Source organism: Lissotriton vulgaris, chromosome 7 (genome assembly GCF_964263255.1).
Source record: "Lissotriton vulgaris chromosome 7, aLisVul1.2, whole genome shotgun sequence".
Lineage (NCBI taxonomy): Eukaryota > Metazoa > Chordata > Amphibia > Caudata > Salamandridae > Lissotriton > Lissotriton vulgaris.
Genome location: NC_141695.1, coordinates 483234758 through 483256678, shown reverse-complemented (window position 1 = coordinate 483256678; position 21921 = coordinate 483234758). Strand labels below are relative to the sequence as shown.

The window sequence follows — 21921 nt, the reverse complement described above, 5'->3', positions numbered from 1 at the left end:
AGCTTTATTCGGTTCAAATGAATGACCATAAAAGCACAAAGTACAGCATCTTAAAAGAATAAAAACTATTATTACATATTTCATAATGTCATATCAAATGCAGTTATTTACATTAAAATAGACATGTCTAACCAATTGATGAGAAAATTCAGTTAAAAATCATACTTTTCCTAGCGGTGATGCACTTATTTAAGAATGTTGCAGTATAAAAACAGATAAAAACAGATATCTGGTGATTAGAAGTTACAAATTAAAATCATAGCATGTGTAACTGTACGTACTCCGTATTTAACAAACATGGGTTTCAGAAAGTATGTGTACAGTTTACATGACAACAGAAAGTGTACAGTGCTCTGGGTGGATACATCATCACACCTGCAAGGCCCAGTCGGATGTTTCTTAATATTAGGATGGGCTACCAAGTGATGGGCCATTCCGAATCGAAGCCTAGTTAGTACAAATTTGTGAGAAGTCCTAGTTACCAAGGTTAAATACGAAGGGAAACCTTCCACTGTAATATACCTATTATAAAAAATAACAGTGACTGACTCATCCAGACTCCTTGAGCCACTGCTCCTCCCTAGACCCTGTCACTCCAAAGCCAGACAGTCAATATACAAACAGGCAGAGGCACACATGATGGCTGAACATGAAAATAGCCACTTTCTAAAAGTGGTGTTTTCAAACACACAATTTAAAAAACATTTTTACGAAAAGATGTGTTATTAAATCCTGAGTTCAGGGATATCGAACTCCATTTTACATCTTATCTCTATGGGAAGATATGCTTGTAAAATGTTACAAAATATTCCCCATTCTGTCCTATGGGGCAAGAGAGCCTTTCATAGTGAAAAACGAAATTGGCAGCATTTCACTATCAGGACATGTTACAAACACCAGTACATGTCCTACCTTTCACATACAGTGGACCCTGCCCAGGGGGGTACCTTATGCCTACCATTGTGACCCTTAATGATACGCTACGCAAAACCTTGCTTGCAAAAAGGTTTGCCGTAACTGGGAACCGAGATTTTGGCCGACTTTAAATTACGTTACGAAGCGTGGAGCCTTGGCTATCAGCTACCCTTATGATCTACTGACTATAAAGTTGTGGGCTATACTCGCGCCGAGCATATTTTCATACAGATTTGCTGCACTCATAAGCATGGGTGTGAACAGTTGTAGTGGGCGTTTGTAGTCAGAATATAAATTACCTGAACTATCGGACAAGTCTGCTCACGAAGTTTTGGAATATAAGCTCTGCATAGGAATTAATACAGAAGGACAGTTGTTGCCACATTGAAGGATTTTATGCATTACTTTGGCCCAAGGAGTAATTTCTTGGAGATGTATATGAAATTTTAATGTTGTGAAAAAAGAGACAATCATCTACCCTTGTCTTGAGAAAGGTGCTGCATATCGGGCAGCACACCGAAACGCATCGACACTACAGTTTAAATAAATTTGAGGGACTATTGTGTTAGGATTTACTGATATTAGCCTGACGTTCTCAATAGATTCTAACAAATTAATTGTCTGGGATGATTTCAAAATGAATCACCTAATAATGTCTCTTTTGTGATGTTTTTTAATAATTAATTGTTTTGGGAATGTTAGTGTGAATAATTTCTGATTATTGTCATGTTTTTAACTTTGATATCAATTGATAAATAAATCTGAACATTTTCTAGAAATCGGGAGTTTCAATTATACTTATGTGCTTGTACTTATAACTGTGGGGTCTCCTGTTTTGGCACTGGGAATGGATGGAATGTTAAGTGCGGAAGACTAATGGTGAGTGATTGTTTTCAAGGGAATTTTTATTTTACACTACCTACGTGTAAGAAAAGGGAATGTTAGGGCCTGGAAAGTGGGTGCACTTACCAAGCCGACATGGCAGTTAACAAACTCGGGGTGACAAATGCAAGATGGCTGATAGCCAGAAACCGGTCCTAGGATGCTTGATTCCGGTCCAGGAAAAGACATGGCTTGGCATTTCGGGCTGGATTGTTCCCATGAGGCCCAGGGTCAAGGCTGATTTGCATATGGCCATGTTTGAACTGGGGTGGTGTGGAGTGCATAAAAACGATGGATTTAGGCCCAGATCTCTGTACTGGGGTGAATGTATGACATTGTTCTGCATTCTGGAAATCAATTGTTGTTTTTGCATTCGTCACCCCGAGTGGGATGGGTATGCTCAGACGTGAGTCCCATGCTTTCCACACCACTGGAGTCAAGCTATCCTGGCTGAAGACGGCTGATAGCCAGAAACCGGTCCTAGGGTGCTTGATTCCGGTCCAGGAAAGACATGGCACGGCAGTTCGGGCTGGACTTTTCCCATGAGGCACTGGGTCAAGGCTGATTTGCATATGGCCATGTCTGAACTGGGGTGGTGTGGAGTGCAAGAAAACGATGGATTTAGGCCCAGTTCTCTGTACTGGGGTGAATGTATGACATTGTTCTGCATTCTGTCCATCAATTGTTGTTTTTGCATTCGTCACCTCGAGTGGGATGGGTATGCTCAGACGTGAGTCCCATGCTCTCCACACCACTGGACTCAAGCTATCCTGGCTGAAGAAAGACGGCTGATAGCCAGAAACCGGTCCTAGGATGCTAGATTCCGGTCCAGGAAAGACATGGCTTGGGAGTTCGGGCTGGACTGTTCCCATGAGGCACAGGGTCAAGGCTGATTTGCATATGGCCATGTCTGATTTGGGGTGGTGTGTAGTGCAAAAAAAGGATGGATTTAGGCCCAGATCTCTGTACTGGTGTGAATGTATGACATTGTTCTGCTTTCTGTCCATCAATTGTTGTTTTTGCATTCGTCACCCCGAGTGGGATCGGTATGCTCAGACGTGAGTCCCATGCTCTTCACACCACTGGAGTCAAGCTATCCTGGCTGAAGACGGCTGATAGCCAGAAACCGGTCCTTGAATGCTTGATTCCGGTCCAGGAAAGACATGGCTTGGCAGTTCGGGCTGGACTGTTCCCATGAGGCACAGGGTCAAGGCTGATTTGCATATGGCCATGTCTGAACTGGGGTGGGGTGGAGTGCAAAAAAACGATGGATTATGGCCCAGATCTCTGTACTGGGGTGAATGTATGACATTGTTCTGCATTCTGTCCATCAATTGCTGTTTTTGCATTCGTCACTCCGAGTGGGATGGGTATGCTCAGACGTGAGTCTCATGCTCTCCACACCACTGGAGTCAAGCTATCCTGGCTGAAGACGGCTGATAGCCAGAAACCGGTCCTGGGATGCTTGATTCCGGTCCAGGAAAGACATGGCTTGGCAGTTCGGGCTGGACTGTTCCCATGAGGCACAGGGTCAAGGATGATTTGCATATGGCCAAGTCTGAACTGGGGTTTTGTGGAGTGCAAAAAACGATGAATTTAGGCCCAGATCTCTGTACTGGGGTGAATGTATGACATTATTCTGCATTCTGTCCATCAAATATTGTTTTGCATTCGCCACCCCGAGTGGGATGGGTATGCTCAGACTTGAGTCCCATGCTCTCCACACCACTGGAGTCAAGCTATCTTGGCTGAAGACGGCTGATAGCCAGAAACCGGTCCTAGGACGCTTGATTCCGGTCCAGGAAAGTTATGGCTTGGCAGTTCGGGCTGGACTGTTCTCATGAGGCACAGGGTCTTGGCTGATTTGCATATGGCCATATCTGAAATGGGGTGGTGTGGAGTGCAAACAAACGATGGATTTAGGCCCCGATCTCTGTCCTGGGGTGAATGTATGACATTGTTCTGCATTCTGTCCATCAATTTTTGTTTTTGCATTCGTCACCCTGAGTGGGATGGGTATGCTCAGACGTGAGTACCATGCTCTCCACACCACTGGAGTCAAGCTATCCTGGCTGAAGAAATCTGATAGCCAGAACCCGGTCCTAGGATGCTTGATTCCGGTCCAGGAAAGACATGGCTTGGCAGTTCAGGCTGGACTGTTCGCATGAGGCACACGGTCAAGGCTGATTTGCATATGGCCATGTCTGAACTGGGGTGGTATGGAGTGCAAAAAATGATGGATTTAGGCCCAGCTCTCTGTACTGGGGTGAATGTATGACATTGTTCTGCATTCTGTCCATCAATTGTTGTTTTTCCAACAGTCTCTCCCATAGTCCTGCAGAGCCCTAGAAGCACCCAGTCTCCTGGACTATACCAGCAAGAGCAGCATTGTGATTAGTCTGAGTGGCTGAAACGGCCGCTTAGGCAGTACCTGGGAGACTGGGCATGTTCTCATCTGGGCTGTGCAACACATCCCAGTGGAGAACATGCCAAGTTTGCACGACTGTTTGGACGGCCCCACAGGGCAGACCAAGCAGTCATGCACACTTAAGGAGGGGGTGTAAGCCCCTCCTGCTCCCTCCGATGTAGGGGAGCCCAGCCCTGCCCCGCTTGACCTGGCTGGAGTTGGAGTCCCTCTAATAAAAATAAAAGATAACTTCTTGTTATTATCATTTTTTTTTTATTTTGCACTGCTCAACGCTACTCCACCTTGGTGGAGGAGCCACCACTGACATTTGTAGTTACCCATGTTGCGCAGGAGTTGCATAGGTAGAAGCTCGACGCCAAAGATGCCTGCAGCCACCACAGTTGCACATTTAGGTCTTGCTCCTGTGTTTTTGGTCCAGAATTTTCACTGAAACAAAGATTTTCAGAGCATGTAATTCTGGGTCCAGAGACACCAGACTGCACAAAATGACCCAGAGCATTATCTGCCTCAGGGATTACCGCTCCCGCCCCTAATTATGCAAGTTTTCCATGCTAAATATCACGAGGAACAGTGGAAAGCTGGAGACAACGTTATGTACCCTCATCCCCTAATGAATTCATATCATGTACCCTTTGCACTTCTTTTAGTCACTTGTAGCCAAGTCCAAGTGACACCTTATGTGGAATCTCAACGCTGCTAAATCATATTTCTTTTTAATGGGGGCGTGGCTTGACACCCAAGGAGTATGGCGGCGTCCGTGTGAGAATCCCGGGTTCACCTCGGCAAAAATGCGCTTCAAGTCACTCTTCACAATGCTCCATAACACCAAGGACATCGGAAGGTACGCTGTCAATGATGCGCACTAAACCGTTCGTGTGCGCACATCGAAAAGTAGTATTTTTCATTCTTTTTAAGTCCCTCACCCAGCGGAGCTCCATAGCGGCCGCGATGGAGCTCAGGAATAATGAGGCTTGTTTTTGAATATGTGCTTCATTTCAATACCAAACGGCAGTTAAATGGATTAAGCAAATAACTTTTCAACCTGTCACCTCTGCCTAAGCCTTTATGCCATATTTTCCACACACATTCCTGTCAGTTGTGGAAGGATGAGCTTGGCGGCCATATTATGATTTATAATTTAGTGAATTATTATTGTGCTTTTATGCTGCCCTGCAAGCTTGGATTCTTTTGACACAGTAGCCCAATTAAGCATTACTCTTTTCACATTTTGAGCACTACTAACTCTTTTATTAATTGTTTAAAAGAAGATACAGCTATATTAGCCAATTCTGACTATTTTCATTCTTTTTGTCACATCTTAAACATCACCACCCTTCAACTTAACCACTTTTTTTTGGTTTTGTTTTTTCATGCTTTTCATATTCTGATATGTTTAACGGCAGAACTAAGACACTCTCTTCCACATCTCCAAGAGCGAAGCAAACTTTTATTAAAAACTCAAAAATCTTCACAGAATTTTCTAAACTTGAGGATTCTCTACTGTCTTGGCCTCAATGTGTGGAGCCTAGAATGGATCCTTCCTCTGTAGCTTCAGGAAAATCTGTCACAAAACGCTTAAAAAAGGACCCCCCCTCCTCCATCCAAATCAGTCTCGCCAGTCTCTATGGAGCTCCTGTTAGAAGAAATTAGAACTCTCCAACCTTTTATAGAAGAGACTAACATTAAATTGCAAATCCTTACGGATAACTGGTCTCAGTTAGACACAAGAGTCTCAGCAGTTGAATAAAGTGTCTCATCACTCAAGGATTCATGTGCTAGCATCTCACAACTTCATTCCCAAGTCTCTGTGCTCCAACGACAAGTCGAGGACCTTGAAAATCGAAATCGGCAGAACAACCTTTGCATTTATGGCCTGGCGGAAGGACTTGAAGGATCAGATGCCCTTACATTTTGTAAATCCTTCCTCCCTAAGCTACTTCACATGCCAGATGGTACTGTACTTCAATTTATAATCTTTATTCGGTTCTTAAAAAGATACCATAAAAGCACAGATACAAAATACACACACAAATTATTTTTAAAAACAGCAAATGGTATTCAATATAAAAAGTATAAATGTTAAGATTGTCTGTCCTCAGGGAATGGGCCAGGGGATATGAATGTTAAATGTTCAAATCAGGTTAGGGGCCAATTTCTCTAGTATTCCTCAGTCTTGTTGCTATTCGGATAAAGTTTATCGTGCAGAACAGGGTATAAGCGTCCTCCGCTTCCTGTAGGAATCTCAGCGCCCGTTTTGCATGTTTAAATTTTAACTCTTTCAGGATCCCCACCAGGAACTTGCGTCTTGGCATAGTATAAAATGGGCACAATAGAACAAAATGAAGGGTATCCTGCGGAGATCTGAGATCGAAGCCGCAGGTACCCTTCTCTTCCACTGTGTGGGTAAACCCAGATGGCACCGCAAGGAGATGGTGTAGCATATTAATTCTGAAGCGAGTCATGAGGTAGCGATCCTGCGCGTTGTGCATTACCCTCAGGTAAGATTCCATGCCTTGTTTCACAGTGAGCTCATTGAAGGAGAGATTGGTGGGTTTGTGCTTCTCTATTACTTCCCTTGATGTCTTCAGCTGTGTGAGAAAAAGTACTGTACTTAATATCCAACGAGCACACAGATTGGGTCGTGTTCCTTCCAACTCCTCACCTTCACAGCAACCAAGAGGCGTGATCCTATATTTCCTAGAGTACACAGATTTGCTAAAAGTGAAATCAGCAGCCAAATCCACTCAAAGAATCACATGGTCTGGTTCTACTTTATTTTTTGCACAGGATTACGTTAAAGCCACTGCTAACAGGCGCAAAGCTTTTCTTAATATGAGATATGATCTTCGTTCATTGGGAGCTTGTTATGGACTTTTCTATCCTTGTCTCTTTAAGGTCACCTACAACAATAGAACAACTACATATGATGACCTTACGAGACTACAGAGCTTCATAAACTCTTGTCCGCCAGTCAACATGGATTCCTCCACCTCTTCATCGTCATTCAACACTAAAGTTATACTATTGCTCAAAGTTGTGTTATCACTTCCAAGGTTCTGTATATGTTTCATATCTTCCCGGTATAGATTATTTACACTAGAATGGATACTTGTTGGTTTAAATAAGGTACTTTTCCGTATTGGATTCAAATATGTTTAGCCTAACAGGTGTGTTTTTAATATTTTTTCTGGTGTGCGGTACGTCATGTTATTCACCTGCCTAACTGTTGTTTTCTGCTTCCACAGATCCCTCTTCCTCATGGTGTGGTCTTCCCCTGGTTTCCTGTGTGTCCAAGCTCGGATGTTACGTCTGTCCATGTGGCCTCACCTCCCTCCCCTCCATATCTCCCCTTTGTAGGTATGTTTCTTGTTTTGCCTCTTGTTCTTTGTGTCACAAATCCCTTGTTTGCTCAGGGTGTTTCACAATTTGCATTCCCTTGCTTTCTTGGTGTCCCCAGTATTCTTCTCTGTTATTCTTTTTTCTTTTTCCTTCCTACACTCATCATTGCATGTCCACTTTTCATCACTTCGTTATATTCTTTTTTCTCAGTTATAATACTTACCACCTTCTACACAGCTGGTAAAATATGTCTGTTTTTTGTTATCCAACTTCTCTCTTGGCTCTTGCTATATGGTTCTTATATCCTTTTTTACTTTGAGATTGAAACATTTATTATTTAACTTTTCACTCACATTCTATATTGTTTTTCGATTGAATTGGGCTCCCATTTTACAATTTCAGGTCAATCTGTTTCCATTAATCTATGTCATTAAAATTCATTAACTGGAACGTAAGGGGCTTGAACTCTCCCATTACAAGACAACGGTTTTGACTCACTTAGCCAAATTAAATGCCGATATTGCTTTTCTGCACGAAACTCACATTTCAGAGGTTGAATTATTAAAGTTAAATAAGGGTTGGGTAGGAGAGGTTTCCTTCTCTCCAGGATACGGCAAACGTAATGGAGTAATGATACTATGTCGCAAATCACTTCCACTTTTACTTTTATCACAAGAATCAGATGCTTATGGTAAATGGTTGAATGTTAAGCTGTCTTAAAGGGTGTTCCAGTCTCTCTGCTAAATGTCTATCCCCCTAAATGTGGAGAACGCTCTTTCTGGCCTACATTTGCCAAGCAATTTTTTCAATGCATAGATGATAACTTTATCCTGGCTGGTGACTGCAATCAGGCTTTTGACCCATTTATTGACAGGAATTCTAAGATCTCCTTTGTACCCAATAAGCCTCACAAAGCTTTTGTGCAAGCCATTAGTCAGCATAAGCTCCTCAATGCCTGGTGACTCTGCAATCCAACCACCAGAGAATTTACTTTGTATTCCCCATCTCACCACTCTCAATCAAGGATCAACTATATTTTTGTCTCCCATAATATCTCGCAAGCTCTTACCCATGCAGAAATTAGTCCTATTCTGTTATCAGATCACGCTCCAGTTTTAATTGGTCTTGACATTTTACCTAAAATCACAGGTCCTAAGAGGTGGCATTTTAATAATACCCTTCTTTAAGACCCAAAATTCACTGCCTCCTTTACCACTTTCTTTGACAAGTTTTAAATGATAAATCAAACTGAATCCATGCCCTTTTCTACTTTATGGGATGCATTCCAAACCTCAGCTAGGGATTTCATACTAACCTTTGTTGCAAAGAAACGAAAAAATGTTCGTAAACAGACTATGGATCTCCTTCAAGACATTAAGAGACTGGAGAACTCTTACTATACCTCACACTCAAAAGATTGTTTAACCGCCCTCATCAAGGCCAAAATGCATTTTAATAAAAAATCCACGGAGGACGCCTCACTATACTTGTTAAAATTTAGTGCTAAATTTTATGGTGGTAAGAATAAAGCTGGTAAAATTCTGGCTAACTACTTGAAAGTTAAACATAATAAATTGAACATTGAATCTATATATGATGCCAATTTAGATCTAAAGTTTAAGGATGATGACATTTTCAATGAATTTTCTCTTTTTTACAAAACATTATATGCTTCTGAAACAAAACCTACCGACCATTCCTTATTACATTTATTCTCTAACATTCACAAACCTCAAAATGCACATCCAGAGTTTTATCTTCATTGGAATTTGATTTAAGGCAGCAAGAGTTGTCAAAAGCCCTTCAATCTCTCAAACATGACAAAGCACCGGGACCTGACGGTTTCACTGTTGAATTTTACTAGCTCTTTTGCAAACTCTTATTGCCTAAATTGCATTTTCTACTAAACTCCTTTATCACGTTAGGACACTCCTCTGGTTCTTTTTCAGATGCTCAGATCTGCCTCATCCCCCAAAGAAGGTAAGGATTCTAAACATGGTAAGAACTACAGGCCAATATCTTTGGTAAACATCGATTGTAAGATCTTTTCTAAGGCATTAGCCATATGATTAGATTCTTATTTACCAGACCTGTTAGGGATAGAACAATCTGGATTTGTCAAAAGCCGCTACATAACTGATAATACACGACTCCTGTTTAACGTCTTGTCAAAATCTTCACGTTTTAAAGACTCCCTGGCAGCAATAGCCTTAGATGCTGAGAAGGCATTTGATAAAGTTGAGCGGACATATCTGTTTTAAACCCTCAAATAGTTTGTCTTTGGTCCCAATTCTATATCCCTGATTTCTCTCCTTTATTCTAATCCTAGAGCAGCTGTATGTGCTAATGGATTGATATCTATATTTTTAGATTTAGGAAGTGGGGTGCGTCAAGGATGCCCTCTCTCCCCTTTTCTTTTTAACTTGTCTTTGGAACCATTCCTCTCTAAATTACATCAGAATCCTAATTTACATGGCTTCCAAACATTATACTCATATATTAAACTTGCAACATACGCAGATGATATTCTGCTCTTTATCTCTCAACCGAATGACTCAATCCCCGCTTTCTTAAAAGAAGCACAAGCTTACTCCAACATCTCTGGCTACAAAATAAACAATGAAATATTCGAGATTTACCTTTAACAAAGTATGCTTTAAACCTGATTTTAGTGCCTCTAATTTTACTTGGAGTCCTAACTACATTTAATATGTAGGGCTACATGTCACATCTTCAATTTCAGACATGGCATCATGGTGCATGAACAAGTGTATAAAAAAGATCTCAGATCTAAATACCAAAACGCACACCCTCTGTTTATCATGGTGGGGCCGTTTAGACACTATAAAGTTGATGTTATCACCTATAATTATATATACTATCTCCAATATACCAGTTCTAGTTCCAACTAAATTTTTGGGGAAAATTAATTCCATTCTTTCTTCCTTCCTTTGGAATAAAAATAAACCCCGAATTTCTGTACTTCGATTAATTTGTCCCAAAAATGAGGGTGGAGTCAATTTTCCAGACTTCCCGGCATACCAAAAATCATTCCTTCTACGTCAAGCCTCTTTGTGGCTACGAGATCCTAAAGAGGACTGCCCCTTATGGACCACAGTTGAACCTCTTTTTTATCCCTCTTTTCCTTTGTTGAATACCTTTCCTTCTCAGGTAAACCACAAGCCCTATCTACTCCCATTATTAAATTAACCTCTAAGCTCCTATTGCCTTTATTTCTTTCTCCTCACAACACTATAGATTCCTTCCTCAACTCCATAATTTAGCACAGTAAAAACTTGCTTATTCGGAATAAACCATTTTACTGGAAAACTTGGCATCAGAGGGGTCTAATCTGGATTCATCAGCTTTTTTCACACTAAGATTTCTTATCTTTCTCCTCACTTTGTCATTCATTCAATTTACCTGCTTTATTCATCCACAAATATCTTCTACTTAAGAAAGCTGTGTTGGATACACGCACCCAATTGACAGCGGCACTTCATGTTTCCACTAGTCCAGATTCATCCTCACAATTACAAACCTTGTTAAAAACAACACCCAACGCTTCCACAATATACAATTTTCTACATAGCACTGAAAAGGTTCGACAGAAATCTAAAATTGAAGAGGCTTGGGAACGAGACTTTGTACTATCTTGGCCAGTGTCTTTATGGAATAAATTATGGGCGAAGATTTGTAAATCCTCCAGAGCTGCGAACAAAACGCAAACATTGTTTTTTGTTTATAACAGACTTTTGTTGTCACCAAATGCTTTAAGCAAAAATTATACTACTGTACTCATTATCTGGTGGATATGCTCCTCCCCAAAAGCTGATTTACTCCATATGTTATTTTCTTCTCCTATTGTGAATAATTTTTGGAATCAATTATGGTCTCAAATCAATTTGATTTTCGGCACTGCATTTTCTTTCTCCGATACTCATGTTTTTCTAAGAAGTCTGTCATCCTGCTGGAAGAATGTTATGCTCAATGTTAAAATTGTTGATTTATTATTAGCAGTCGCATTTCAGAAAATCACAGCAAATTGGAAAGATATCTCTAAAATTTCTTACAGGGCATGGTGGTATGCTGTTTGCCATAATCACAGGTTAGACACTTCCTTTGTATACCCCATCCACATGGCGTCGAAAAGGTTGGAATTATGGTCACAATTTATTTAGATGCATGTGCCAAACGCTCTTTTCAATTACATCCAATTCAACAACAAGTCTCAAAACCCCCTTGAAACACCCTAACTGTTCCTAACTATTTGATTTTTAAGCATTTTACATGATTGCTTCTGATCTTTCATTATTTGTAATTCTATCCTTAAGCCCGATTCATTAATTACACTATAGCTCTTTCTTCTGTATGACATGCATTTAATGTAATGAACTATGTTGTGACACCTTGTATTTTTAATAATAAAATCTTTTTGAACCTAAAATATTTCTTTTTAATGAAAGGTGCATAGATAATGACCCTCCTCCAACGGCTGGATGCACCTTTCCACTTTTAAATAATGAGAAACCCTAAAACAGTGTACATGCAATATAATCAACAAAAATATACTTATGATGTTAATACTAAACATGTCTGAATTGTGTCAACAGAAAAACCTTACCACACTGGGGTCCGCTACACTTATTAATGCGTCATGCAATGCTTCCAACTTTTCCCAAGATTTACCGCACAGGACCAGTCGAGCACCTCCAGCATGAAATACTCTTGAACATTCTGGAACAAAGACAACATTTCTATAAACATTGTATTAAAGAACAACTACAAATAGACAGATACAATCTTTCAAATTCAAGAGTTCATTGTCACTGAAGAATCCATATAGGAAGGTAATATTGAGTCTTTCAAGTAAGTATCCCAGAGTACAGCCTTTGAAGTTTGATTTGTGCACAAGATTCTTCTGTCACTATTGGCTCAAAATGTGAAAGATTGCCCTGTGACAAATGTTTTATAGGATTTGTTAAAATATAAAAATAAATTATAATGTGAGATGTATAGCTATGTGACTGTAAAATAATTTGGATTGCTTTATCCTCTGTAAAAAAAAAATGTATTACACTCTATGGGCGTTATTATGACGAGAGTGGTCCATTTGACAGCCACAGTCGTGGTGGCGGTCAGTGGCCCACCAGAATGGTGAGTGGTCCAGCCACCATATTTTGACTTTGGCAGATGTAATGCCACAAAATGACGATTTCTGGTGGTCTTGCAGGGGTGTGGGGCTGGTAATACTCTGGCGGCGCCACTGTGGTGCTGCCGAACATATTACTAGTTTCCTCACTGCCACAGTTTTCATGGTGGTGCGATTGCTATCAAAAGTGTGGCAGTGAGGAAACAAAGGGGGCAGTTGACTCTGCGCCAGGATATGCATGCAGGGGGGCACCTAGTACCCCCACTGTATGCATGTACCCCCTCTTCCTGTGGGGCATGGACAGTCCATGCTGTGCAGTAATGTGCACCACCATGGGCCAGCCGCCGCAGGACTGCTTGCCCTGGATTCCAGTCGAAATCCAGCGAGCAGTCACAGTATGGGTTTGGCAGTCATGGAGTGTGTGCTGGTGAGACAGCCCGCTCCAAGACCACCAAACCTGTGATAAGGCCCTATAACTTAAAACAAAAGGGATTTCCTGGTTTCCTTTTTAAGGCGTAAGACTGCATGGACATTTTTACTGACTTGAAATCCCATTTTTTTTGTCAATAGGCAGGAGCTCTCCATCGCTTTCCTAAAGGGATCTACATGCCTGGATTGTGTCCCTTTTCAGCCTCACCAGTTGCAGGCAGGACTACCTGGTGAAAACATCTGGCAGGTAGACATCCCAGAACCAATGAAGCCCTGGGATACCATAGGGTATACAGCAGGAGCCCACAATATTCTTTAGCATTACCTGTTGTGGGGTGTACAAACCACCTCAACAAAAGGGGACATATTGGAATTTTTCAGACTGTCCCACCAGAACGCCCATCAAAGTTCACCCAAAAAGTTGAATGCACAGAATTGCCCTTCTTCTTAGGATGTTTACACAATCCATCAATGGTACATATAAAGATTGTCATATTGCTGTAGGGTGCAAAGGGGGCAGGAGCTGTTTCTCTCTCCCTGAGGCTCAGACATTTCCTGGAAAACACAAAATTTGTTTGTCGGGAGAGAGGCAAGGGGGAATACCACCAGTTTACAGCTACAGGACAACACCACCACCTTAACTTCATCCTTTCTTATCACCTAGGCATGTTATATTTGAGGTACAGTACTACCTCTCTGTTACATAGCAAATACAGGAGCCCAGCAGAGATAGGTACAATGATTATTTTGTCAAGTAGAAGTTAACACCTTAGCTGCTAAAGGTTTTCCCCTCCTGTGCTGAGCCTCGTCGAACCCCATTGTTCATGACGAGCTCAGCTCGTCATAAGCACAGCTCCACTGTGCCTCATGACGAGCTGAGCTCGTCATGAGCAGCGAAGGGGTTAACAAATGAGGAAATCACACACAGCTTGCTCTCATGCATCAGATGCCCAGCAAAGACTGAGCAACCGATGTGGGCCAGCAGCATGTGCCATAAAGCAATAACTTAAGAGGAAACATAGCAACCAGAATGCATTTACTTTTGACAAGTGAGCTTGCTCCACAAAGTTTTTAAAGGTACTGTGCACTCCATTCATTACTACAATGTCTTATGGTACAACACTCTCTAACTTGGTAGGTACTGGACAGGCTTCCACTGTAGAATTGTTAAGCATGTCAAGAACTCAGCATGATTATTTGCAATATTCATACCATGGACTACTTGTGGTTAATGGTGTCCATCTGATTGAATACAGAAGCCAGTCAAAGGAGAATGAAAAAGGGAGACTGAAAAAAAGGAGAAGAGTTGCCTTACTGCGTCTATGCAGCAATTTACTCCCTATGGCACATGGTAATCTGCCTAAATTGTAATATCCTTGGATGCTTAAATCTGCATCATTCAAGAACTACAGTTCATTTTTCTTGACTTTGACCTCATTCGCATCTAGAACCCGTGATCATCAGGAATTATTTGAGTCATTGTGGGAAAGTTGTCATCTGTCAAGAAGCCTGACAGGAAGATGCAGGGATCCCTCCACCTGCCATGCTGGAGGTCCCCAGGAATTCCGTGTTCTTGCCCTGCATGCATTGCCGGATGGATAGAAAAGGCAAAGAATTCCTGACCCCGAATGAAATGTAGCTTTGCTTAAAGGTCCTTCACTTTAGAATCAAGCTCTCATCACCAATAACCTATCGAAACCAGACAGTTGTTTTGAAAGCTCCTGGCAGTGCTAGAGACAGGCATCTGACACAGAGTGTGCATGTCGCAGTCTCTTTTCAGCCTTATATTTATCATTCAGCAGGCAGATGGTGCCACCTCGGTGAAGAATGGCTGCTGCTTAAATTACCAGCGAGTCTTCCAAGCATTTTAACAAAAGTCACAATTCTTCACAGGTCTCCATTGGGTGCTATCTCTGCACAGTTTTCATTGTCTCTCTGAATTTGACCCACAGACCTCTGCTCGGTAGTTGCTATAACTCTATGATTACATTTCAGTAACTATAAATAAATATTAGTGATAAATGAAGACCAGTATGTCCATTAACTTGTCTGCTTAACCGCCTTGATCCTTTTATTTATCTCCCGCTCTTTCTTTGCACTTACATGTAATGTAATGTAATGTAATGGTGTCTTGTAAAGCGCATGATTCACCCCACATGGGATATCTCCGCGCTGTAGACCGCTGGGGAACCCGGCCTGGCTTTCCCTGTGAGATGGACCCTACTGGGTATCTCCAGGGTGAAACCAGGCATCCCCGGCGTATGTGGGGGGCCGTTGTGGAGATGAGGCAAGCTAATGCCCAGAGTTGCCAAGTGTGATCCCTGGTTAGAGTATGCACCGAGGCGAGAATTATCGAGTCCGCTGACCCTGGTCCACGACCCTGCCGCGTCGGGAATTGAACCCTGGTCTTGGGCCATCCTCTGCTTCCGGGTCTGCCGCCTCTAACCGTGGAGCCGCACCACTCCACTACATTATAATTCTGGCTACCATTTTCCAGTTTTTACTGATTTTTATCAATAAATGCAGATAGCAGACCTAATATTTCTCTGCCTACATTAATTTTTAAGCCCCACCTGAGACTGCGAAGGTGCTGTCATTTGCGAGATCATGAAGGCTATGAACCCATTCATTAATTACCATTGGTTATCTTCATCATCACTGCCTGTGCATTCCATCTGAGGTTCAGAACGCAACCTACATGGAGCCTACTTACTGTCCACTGGCCAGTGTCATCCCCAGCAGCTCCAGGTTGGTGGTAGATATGCCTGTTTGAACCCCACACACGCCCACATGCATTTGGCTTTATAAGTGAGGCCTGCTGCCAGTAAACTCTGCACATCTCACAGCATTCTGTTCATTGTGGAGGTGGCTGTGCTTGACCTTGCTACTTGTTGGGAGGGAAAGAGAGAGTGCGTCACATTGCCTGCATCACACCACCCTAACAACCCGAAATGGCCACATGAGAGCCATAGCCCCAGAGGAACCATTTTTAGTTGATTGTCCTCCATCCTCTGAAGCAGCAAAGTAGAAAGATTGGGAGGAGCATCTGGAGACCTCCTTTGCTATTGTGGCCCTAGGCGATGACAGGCGATGACTCATGTTCCTACATTTGGGAGGGGCAGCTGTACACAAGTTGGGAAAATCAATTGTAGAAGCTGGACCGTTTTACACTTATGGCACGTGGAAAGCCTCTCATCAATGATTCTGGGCTACCGGCTGGATCAAGTTGTTGATATGTAGGCATATCTGACAGTCTTTTAACTACCCTATTTCTTCAAACAATAATGCAAATTGGGTTAACATATCATCCACTCTTCCTTGGTGTATGCTGAAGGCGAAAGTGAAGAGTTGAAAGCGCTCTACTGTTCGGTGGCAAAGCAACATCCCTGTGACCTCTTTGGTGATATGTCCGAGATTGCCTATGAGTCTCACTCAACTCGTGCCAAGGTGTATGTCACCAAAGAAGTCACAGGGATGTTGCTTTGCCACCGAACTGTAGAGCGCCTTCAACTCTTCACTTTCGCCTTCAGCATACACCAAGGAAAAGTGGAAGATATGTTAACCCATATTGCTTCATTGTTTGAAAGAATAGGGTGGCTAAAAGACTGTCAGATATGCCTACATATCAACAACTTGATCCAGCTCATAGCCCAGAATCATTGATGAGAGGCTTTCCACCTGAGGCCAAGCGTGGAAGAGGAACTAATCAAATTTAAACAGGCGGATATTATTGAGAAGGTAGATGGTCCAACTCTGTGGATGTCCCCGAATGTCGTAGCACACAAACCCAAGCAACCCAGTGAAGTAGGGATATGTGTTGACATGCACCTACCTAATCTGGCTATCAAACGAGAACATCATCTGACACCCACCGTGGATGACATCATGTTAGAAGTGAGTGGCTCCAAATGGTTCTCAAAGATAGACCTAAGAGCTGGTTATCACCAACTAATGTTAGACCCAGAAACATGAGCCATTACCACTTCCTCCTCCCATGTGTGCCTTAGAAGATATAAGCACCATAGTTTCGGGATTTCCAGCACAGTAGAGTTCTTTCAGGACACTATCAGGAGCATACTTGCTGGTCTTGAATAAGTCCTCAACGTCAGTGATGACATTTTGGTCCATGTCCCTAGGCTGTAAGAACATCTTGATAGCCTGAGAACCACTTTTCAAAACGTCAAAGAAAATGGTCTAATGCTTCACAGAGATAAGTGTGCTTTTCTCCAAAAGGAATTAGCGTTTTTTGGGTATCACTTTTCCCAGGATGGGGTGCTATCTGATCCCGTCAAAGTCCAAGACATTCAGGCTGCACCAGCACCCACCACTGTGACCAGAGTGAGAAGCTTCCTTGGTATGGTCATATATTGTGGCCAGTTCATTCGTAATCTCATAGACCTTACTGCCCCGCTGCGGTAGCTGACAAAAACCAACACAATCTTGAATTGGGGGCTTGATCAGGAGAAACTTTCCAGGCCACGAAACTGGCACTGTTGGTCGACACACCCTTGGTCTACTTCAACCCTGCCAGGGAATCCGAACTGTCAATAGATGTCAGCCCCACTGGCCTCAGAGCAAAACAATGGGCTCCAGAGGCATATGCCAGCCGGGCACTGACCGAGATGGAGCAGCGTTATTCCTACATGAGAAGGAAGCCATTGTCATGCATTGGGGATGTTGTAATTTCCATCTGTATCTCTACGGCCAATCGTTTGTGGTTCATACGCATCACAAACCCCTCATCCTGTTGTTCATGGCATCATCATCCAAACCCCTGCAGAGAATCGAAAAATGGATTCTACAATTGCAGGAATATCATTTTGCAGTCATTTTTTGCCTGGGCACTCAACATCCTGTGGACTACCTGTCGAGACATTCCAGACTTGCCACAGAAAGCAAAGAGCTTGATGCAGAAGAGGTGTAAGAATATGTTTGATTTGTTGTTGAAAGCTCCGGACCACTCCCCATCTCACTTGAGGAAATCATCAAAGCCACCACCACCAATGAGTGAATACAGTTGGGTATCTGTGATGTGCGGTCAGGTGACAGTGCACCTTGCCTGACAAAACTATATATTACACAGATGACGCAAGGCTGACCCTAGCCTCCCTACATTATGTTTGCGCCGAACTTGTGGTGTCTCATGAGAGGATCATGCCTAGTAGTTCCTGGGACTATACAACAGCGAGTTGTTGACCTCGCTCACCTGGCCTATCAAGTGGTTGTCAAGACAAAGTCTTGACTGAGGTGCAAGGTTTGGCTTCCCAGTTTGGACACCTTAGTTGAACGGACGGTTCGCCAGTGCTCCCTGTGCCAAGCTGCTGGGCCCGCTGACCCACCAGCACCTATCATCACTGAAAATATCCCGCCATTCCCCTGGCAGAGGCCCGGTGCAAATGTTGGTAGTGTTCCAGCTGGTAGACACATATTAGTGGTCATCAACGATTTTTCAAAATACCTCAAACTCGAAATCATGGATTCCACATCTGCCAGTCAGACAATACCTTGTTTGGAAAAAATCATGGCCACCCAGGGAATCTTCAAGGAGCTGTAAACTGACAATGGCCCTCCATTCTCGAGTCAAGAGTTCACCAAATGTTTACAATCCTGGGGTGTTCACCACAGGTAAGTAACACCCTGTTGGCCGCAAACGTATGGAGAGGTGGAGCGGTTCACGCACACCCTAAATCAGGTGCCTAGAATCGTTTTGGTCAATGGACAGAACATGGACTGCACCCTCTAAGATTTTCTGAGGGAATACCGTCTGACACCTCATTCCACAACTCAAGTCAGCTCTCTATGCATGAATTGCACAGTGGGGAATGTTATTACTCAAATGGAGAGACAGTCAGCAATGCAAAAACGAGTTCCCAACAAGTTACAGAAGCACCGTATACAGAATGTCCTGAACTTGCAGAGTTAAACGGAGTTCCATAAAAGTGGGTGACATGGTGATGGTATAGAATAGATACCCCTGAGGTAAATTCATACTATCATTTGAGCTTGATACGTGGAAGGTACTAACAGTGAAAGGAACCATGATCACTGCTCAGGGAGCTGGAGAGACAATCACAAGGCATGTATCAGTTTTCAAAGCCTATCAAGCCCCTATGAGCAGGTCCATGATGGATCCAGGTGCAACGCTTGTAGTTGAGATGCTGGCTGAGGAAGAGTTTGTGCTGGTTAGTTATCCTGCACCAGTCGAGACACTTGTGTTGGTGCCTTTGTCCCGCTGGGCCGTCTGATCGATTTTGGAGTTTGCCTTCCGAGGAGTGCGGAGACTCAGGCAGAGGCAGAGATGCCGGTTGCATGAAGGTCTTTCATTGACCCACGACCCCCGCCAGTGTTGTGAACATAGACAGCTCAACATTGGATTCGAATACGAACTTCGGACACACCCCACCACCTGAATTCATTGGTGCCTCGCCCGGTTTTTCTCATTTACAGTGTACATTCTCATTCAAGTCATGAGGTCCTGATGAGAACCCTCTCACTGTTCAAGAGTTTGAAATGCGTAGACCGTTCTTCTACACCATAAGACTTTTGAGTTGTAAATAGTATTGCAAGAAAACCTTTAAATAGGATACTCAATTCCGAAAAAATATTTCTATGGTGTATGCTTTTGTTTTTGTATAATTTCGCTTTGTGACATTGTAAATTGTAAATATTAATGGCTGTATGTATGGTTTGGATGAGAGAGTGAGTGTTTGAATGCAAATGTTGATCAACCAGGTACGATTGTGCCCCTTCATTAATGAGTCTTTTATGATAATGTCATTTTTATGAATATGGTATTTTGTATTGTTTGTGTTTTCTACTGTTGTGAAATCTTGGTGAACTCTAACCAACGAATTGTTCTAAAAATCCTTCGTTAAAATAAAAGTGATTAACTCTATGAAATTGATTTTTTACCCCGCACTCAGTTTAATTCTTTGCACACAGGTTATTGAAACTAAATAGTAATACAGTACTGGAAGGTGTTTTGTTTGGTAGGGCCGTCTGATCGCAGCACATCACCACCGTCTGTCATGCAAGATGTGATGAGAGGAGATGCCAGTCACCCAGGAACAGAGATATATCATCTTTGACCACTCTGCATTGCATTACGATCCTGCTTTTTAGGTCTCGGACTAGGCAGCGCATGCACTGTCTCGTCAGAGAGATGCTTTATACACTATAGTGGGGGAAGCTCCACTCACATTACGCGCATCTTTTTGATAGGCTTTAATCACAAATACTGCATTGTGATTGGTGATTGGTTTCTTAGTCCCTCCTCCTCACTGCCATGATTACATTTTTGTCCTTCCAAGGCTATCGGCCCTATTACTTAAAAAACTGTTTTGTTTCCCTACCTCTCCCTGTTCCCTCCCGTAGTCAGAAACTTCTTAGACTGCCACCCTCCCCCCACCCTCTCTTGTTCTTGCCTTCTTTCAGGCACGCACTGCCGTTTAAAATGCAATCGGTCTCGTGAAAATACGAGTCCGGTTGCATTTTCAATGCTTGTTTGCAATTTCATTGGCGGGTGATTTGGCACCTTTTGTCTCGCATACGTCCAATGCATTACATCAGACGCATGCGTGACAAAACTCCAGGCAAGGTTCGCTAAGGAGAGGAGCCGCGCTGCAGCCGTAGGGTCGCCTAGCACCCTGGACTCCTGCGCTGACATCACCACTTTACAGAGCCGAGGGCCGCCCGGAAGGAAGTCTCGTCACTGCCAACTTATTACAGCCTTGTGCCCCATTATTTCCACTCCCTGATTTCAGAAGGTAAATTTATTTGGTAGAGGGGAAGTCTAAGCTGCAAAAAAGAAAACACTAGAATTGTGGAAGCGATTGCAGCCATAGAAATTAAATTAACTTAAAAGAAAGTTCAGCAGGATAACGTACTTGATGCAAGAACACATGCATGGCTTCATCTCAAATTGAAAACTGGGAGGGGCCAACTCAGTCGGTCATCTTCAATGTAATGAGCACCATCGAGAAGGGCAATCCAACATCCGGTTTAAACCTTTAGTAACCCAACCAGCAGCATGCACATTTTATTACAAGGGACAACCTTCGGGGAAAACCTAATAACAATATTCTTCTATAATTGATACAACTATCGTAGAGAGAAAGACGTGAACAATGTATTATCTTAACTCCGTTAACTAAAGCGCTTCACCGCCAGATATTTTGTAGCACTTAACACAGCTTCTAGTTAATCTTTTTACCGGCAGGTTAGAAAATGGAAACAGGAAAATCAACTTATTCACCAAGGATCACAAGCATTGCTCAAGTGAGAGAGTTGCGAGTTAAACCACAGTTTTCTAGCTTCATGGATAACAATTTAGCTACAAAACCACATATCGCCCCTAGGTAGGGTGCTCAATCCAAATATTAGATTTACATTTAACAAACAAATTACATATTTTTTAAACTCTAAGGGACCAAATTTGTATCCAGAGTATTATATTCATATTAGCACCACTGTTTTAATTCGAACACGTAGCTGGATGGCAGTGGCGTAACGAACCTTGACGGGGCCCCCCTGCAGGGTAAGTGAAGGGGCTCCCTCCGGACTCAATCTAGAGCTCCAGAGCAGAAGTGCGGTGCTGATGGGGCCCCCTGGAGGGTGAGGGCCCCCCACACCGCGGGGGCTGCAGGGGCCTGTGTTACGCCCCTGCTGGATGGTGACCAGTAGGAGGTAGGAAAGGTGGTTGAATGAGAGAATGAGGTCTAAGTGCTCCTTGAGGGTAAAAGGATACCAAAGTACTTGCGCACTGTCAGGTACAAAC

At 42.8% G+C, this 21921-nt stretch overlaps 1 protein-coding gene across 1 annotated transcript in view; it reads right to left on the bottom strand.

Annotated features, from left to right (window-relative positions):
• Positions 1-21921, bottom strand: part of DHRS7C (dehydrogenase/reductase 7C) — a 293773-nt gene that overhangs the window by 170827 nt on the left and 101025 nt on the right. The window contains exon 3 of the mRNA XM_086930545.1: positions 12189-12301. Coding sequence (XP_086786671.1) covers positions 12189-12301 — 113 coding nt within the window. The remainder of the gene's footprint in view (positions 1-12188; positions 12302-21921) is intronic.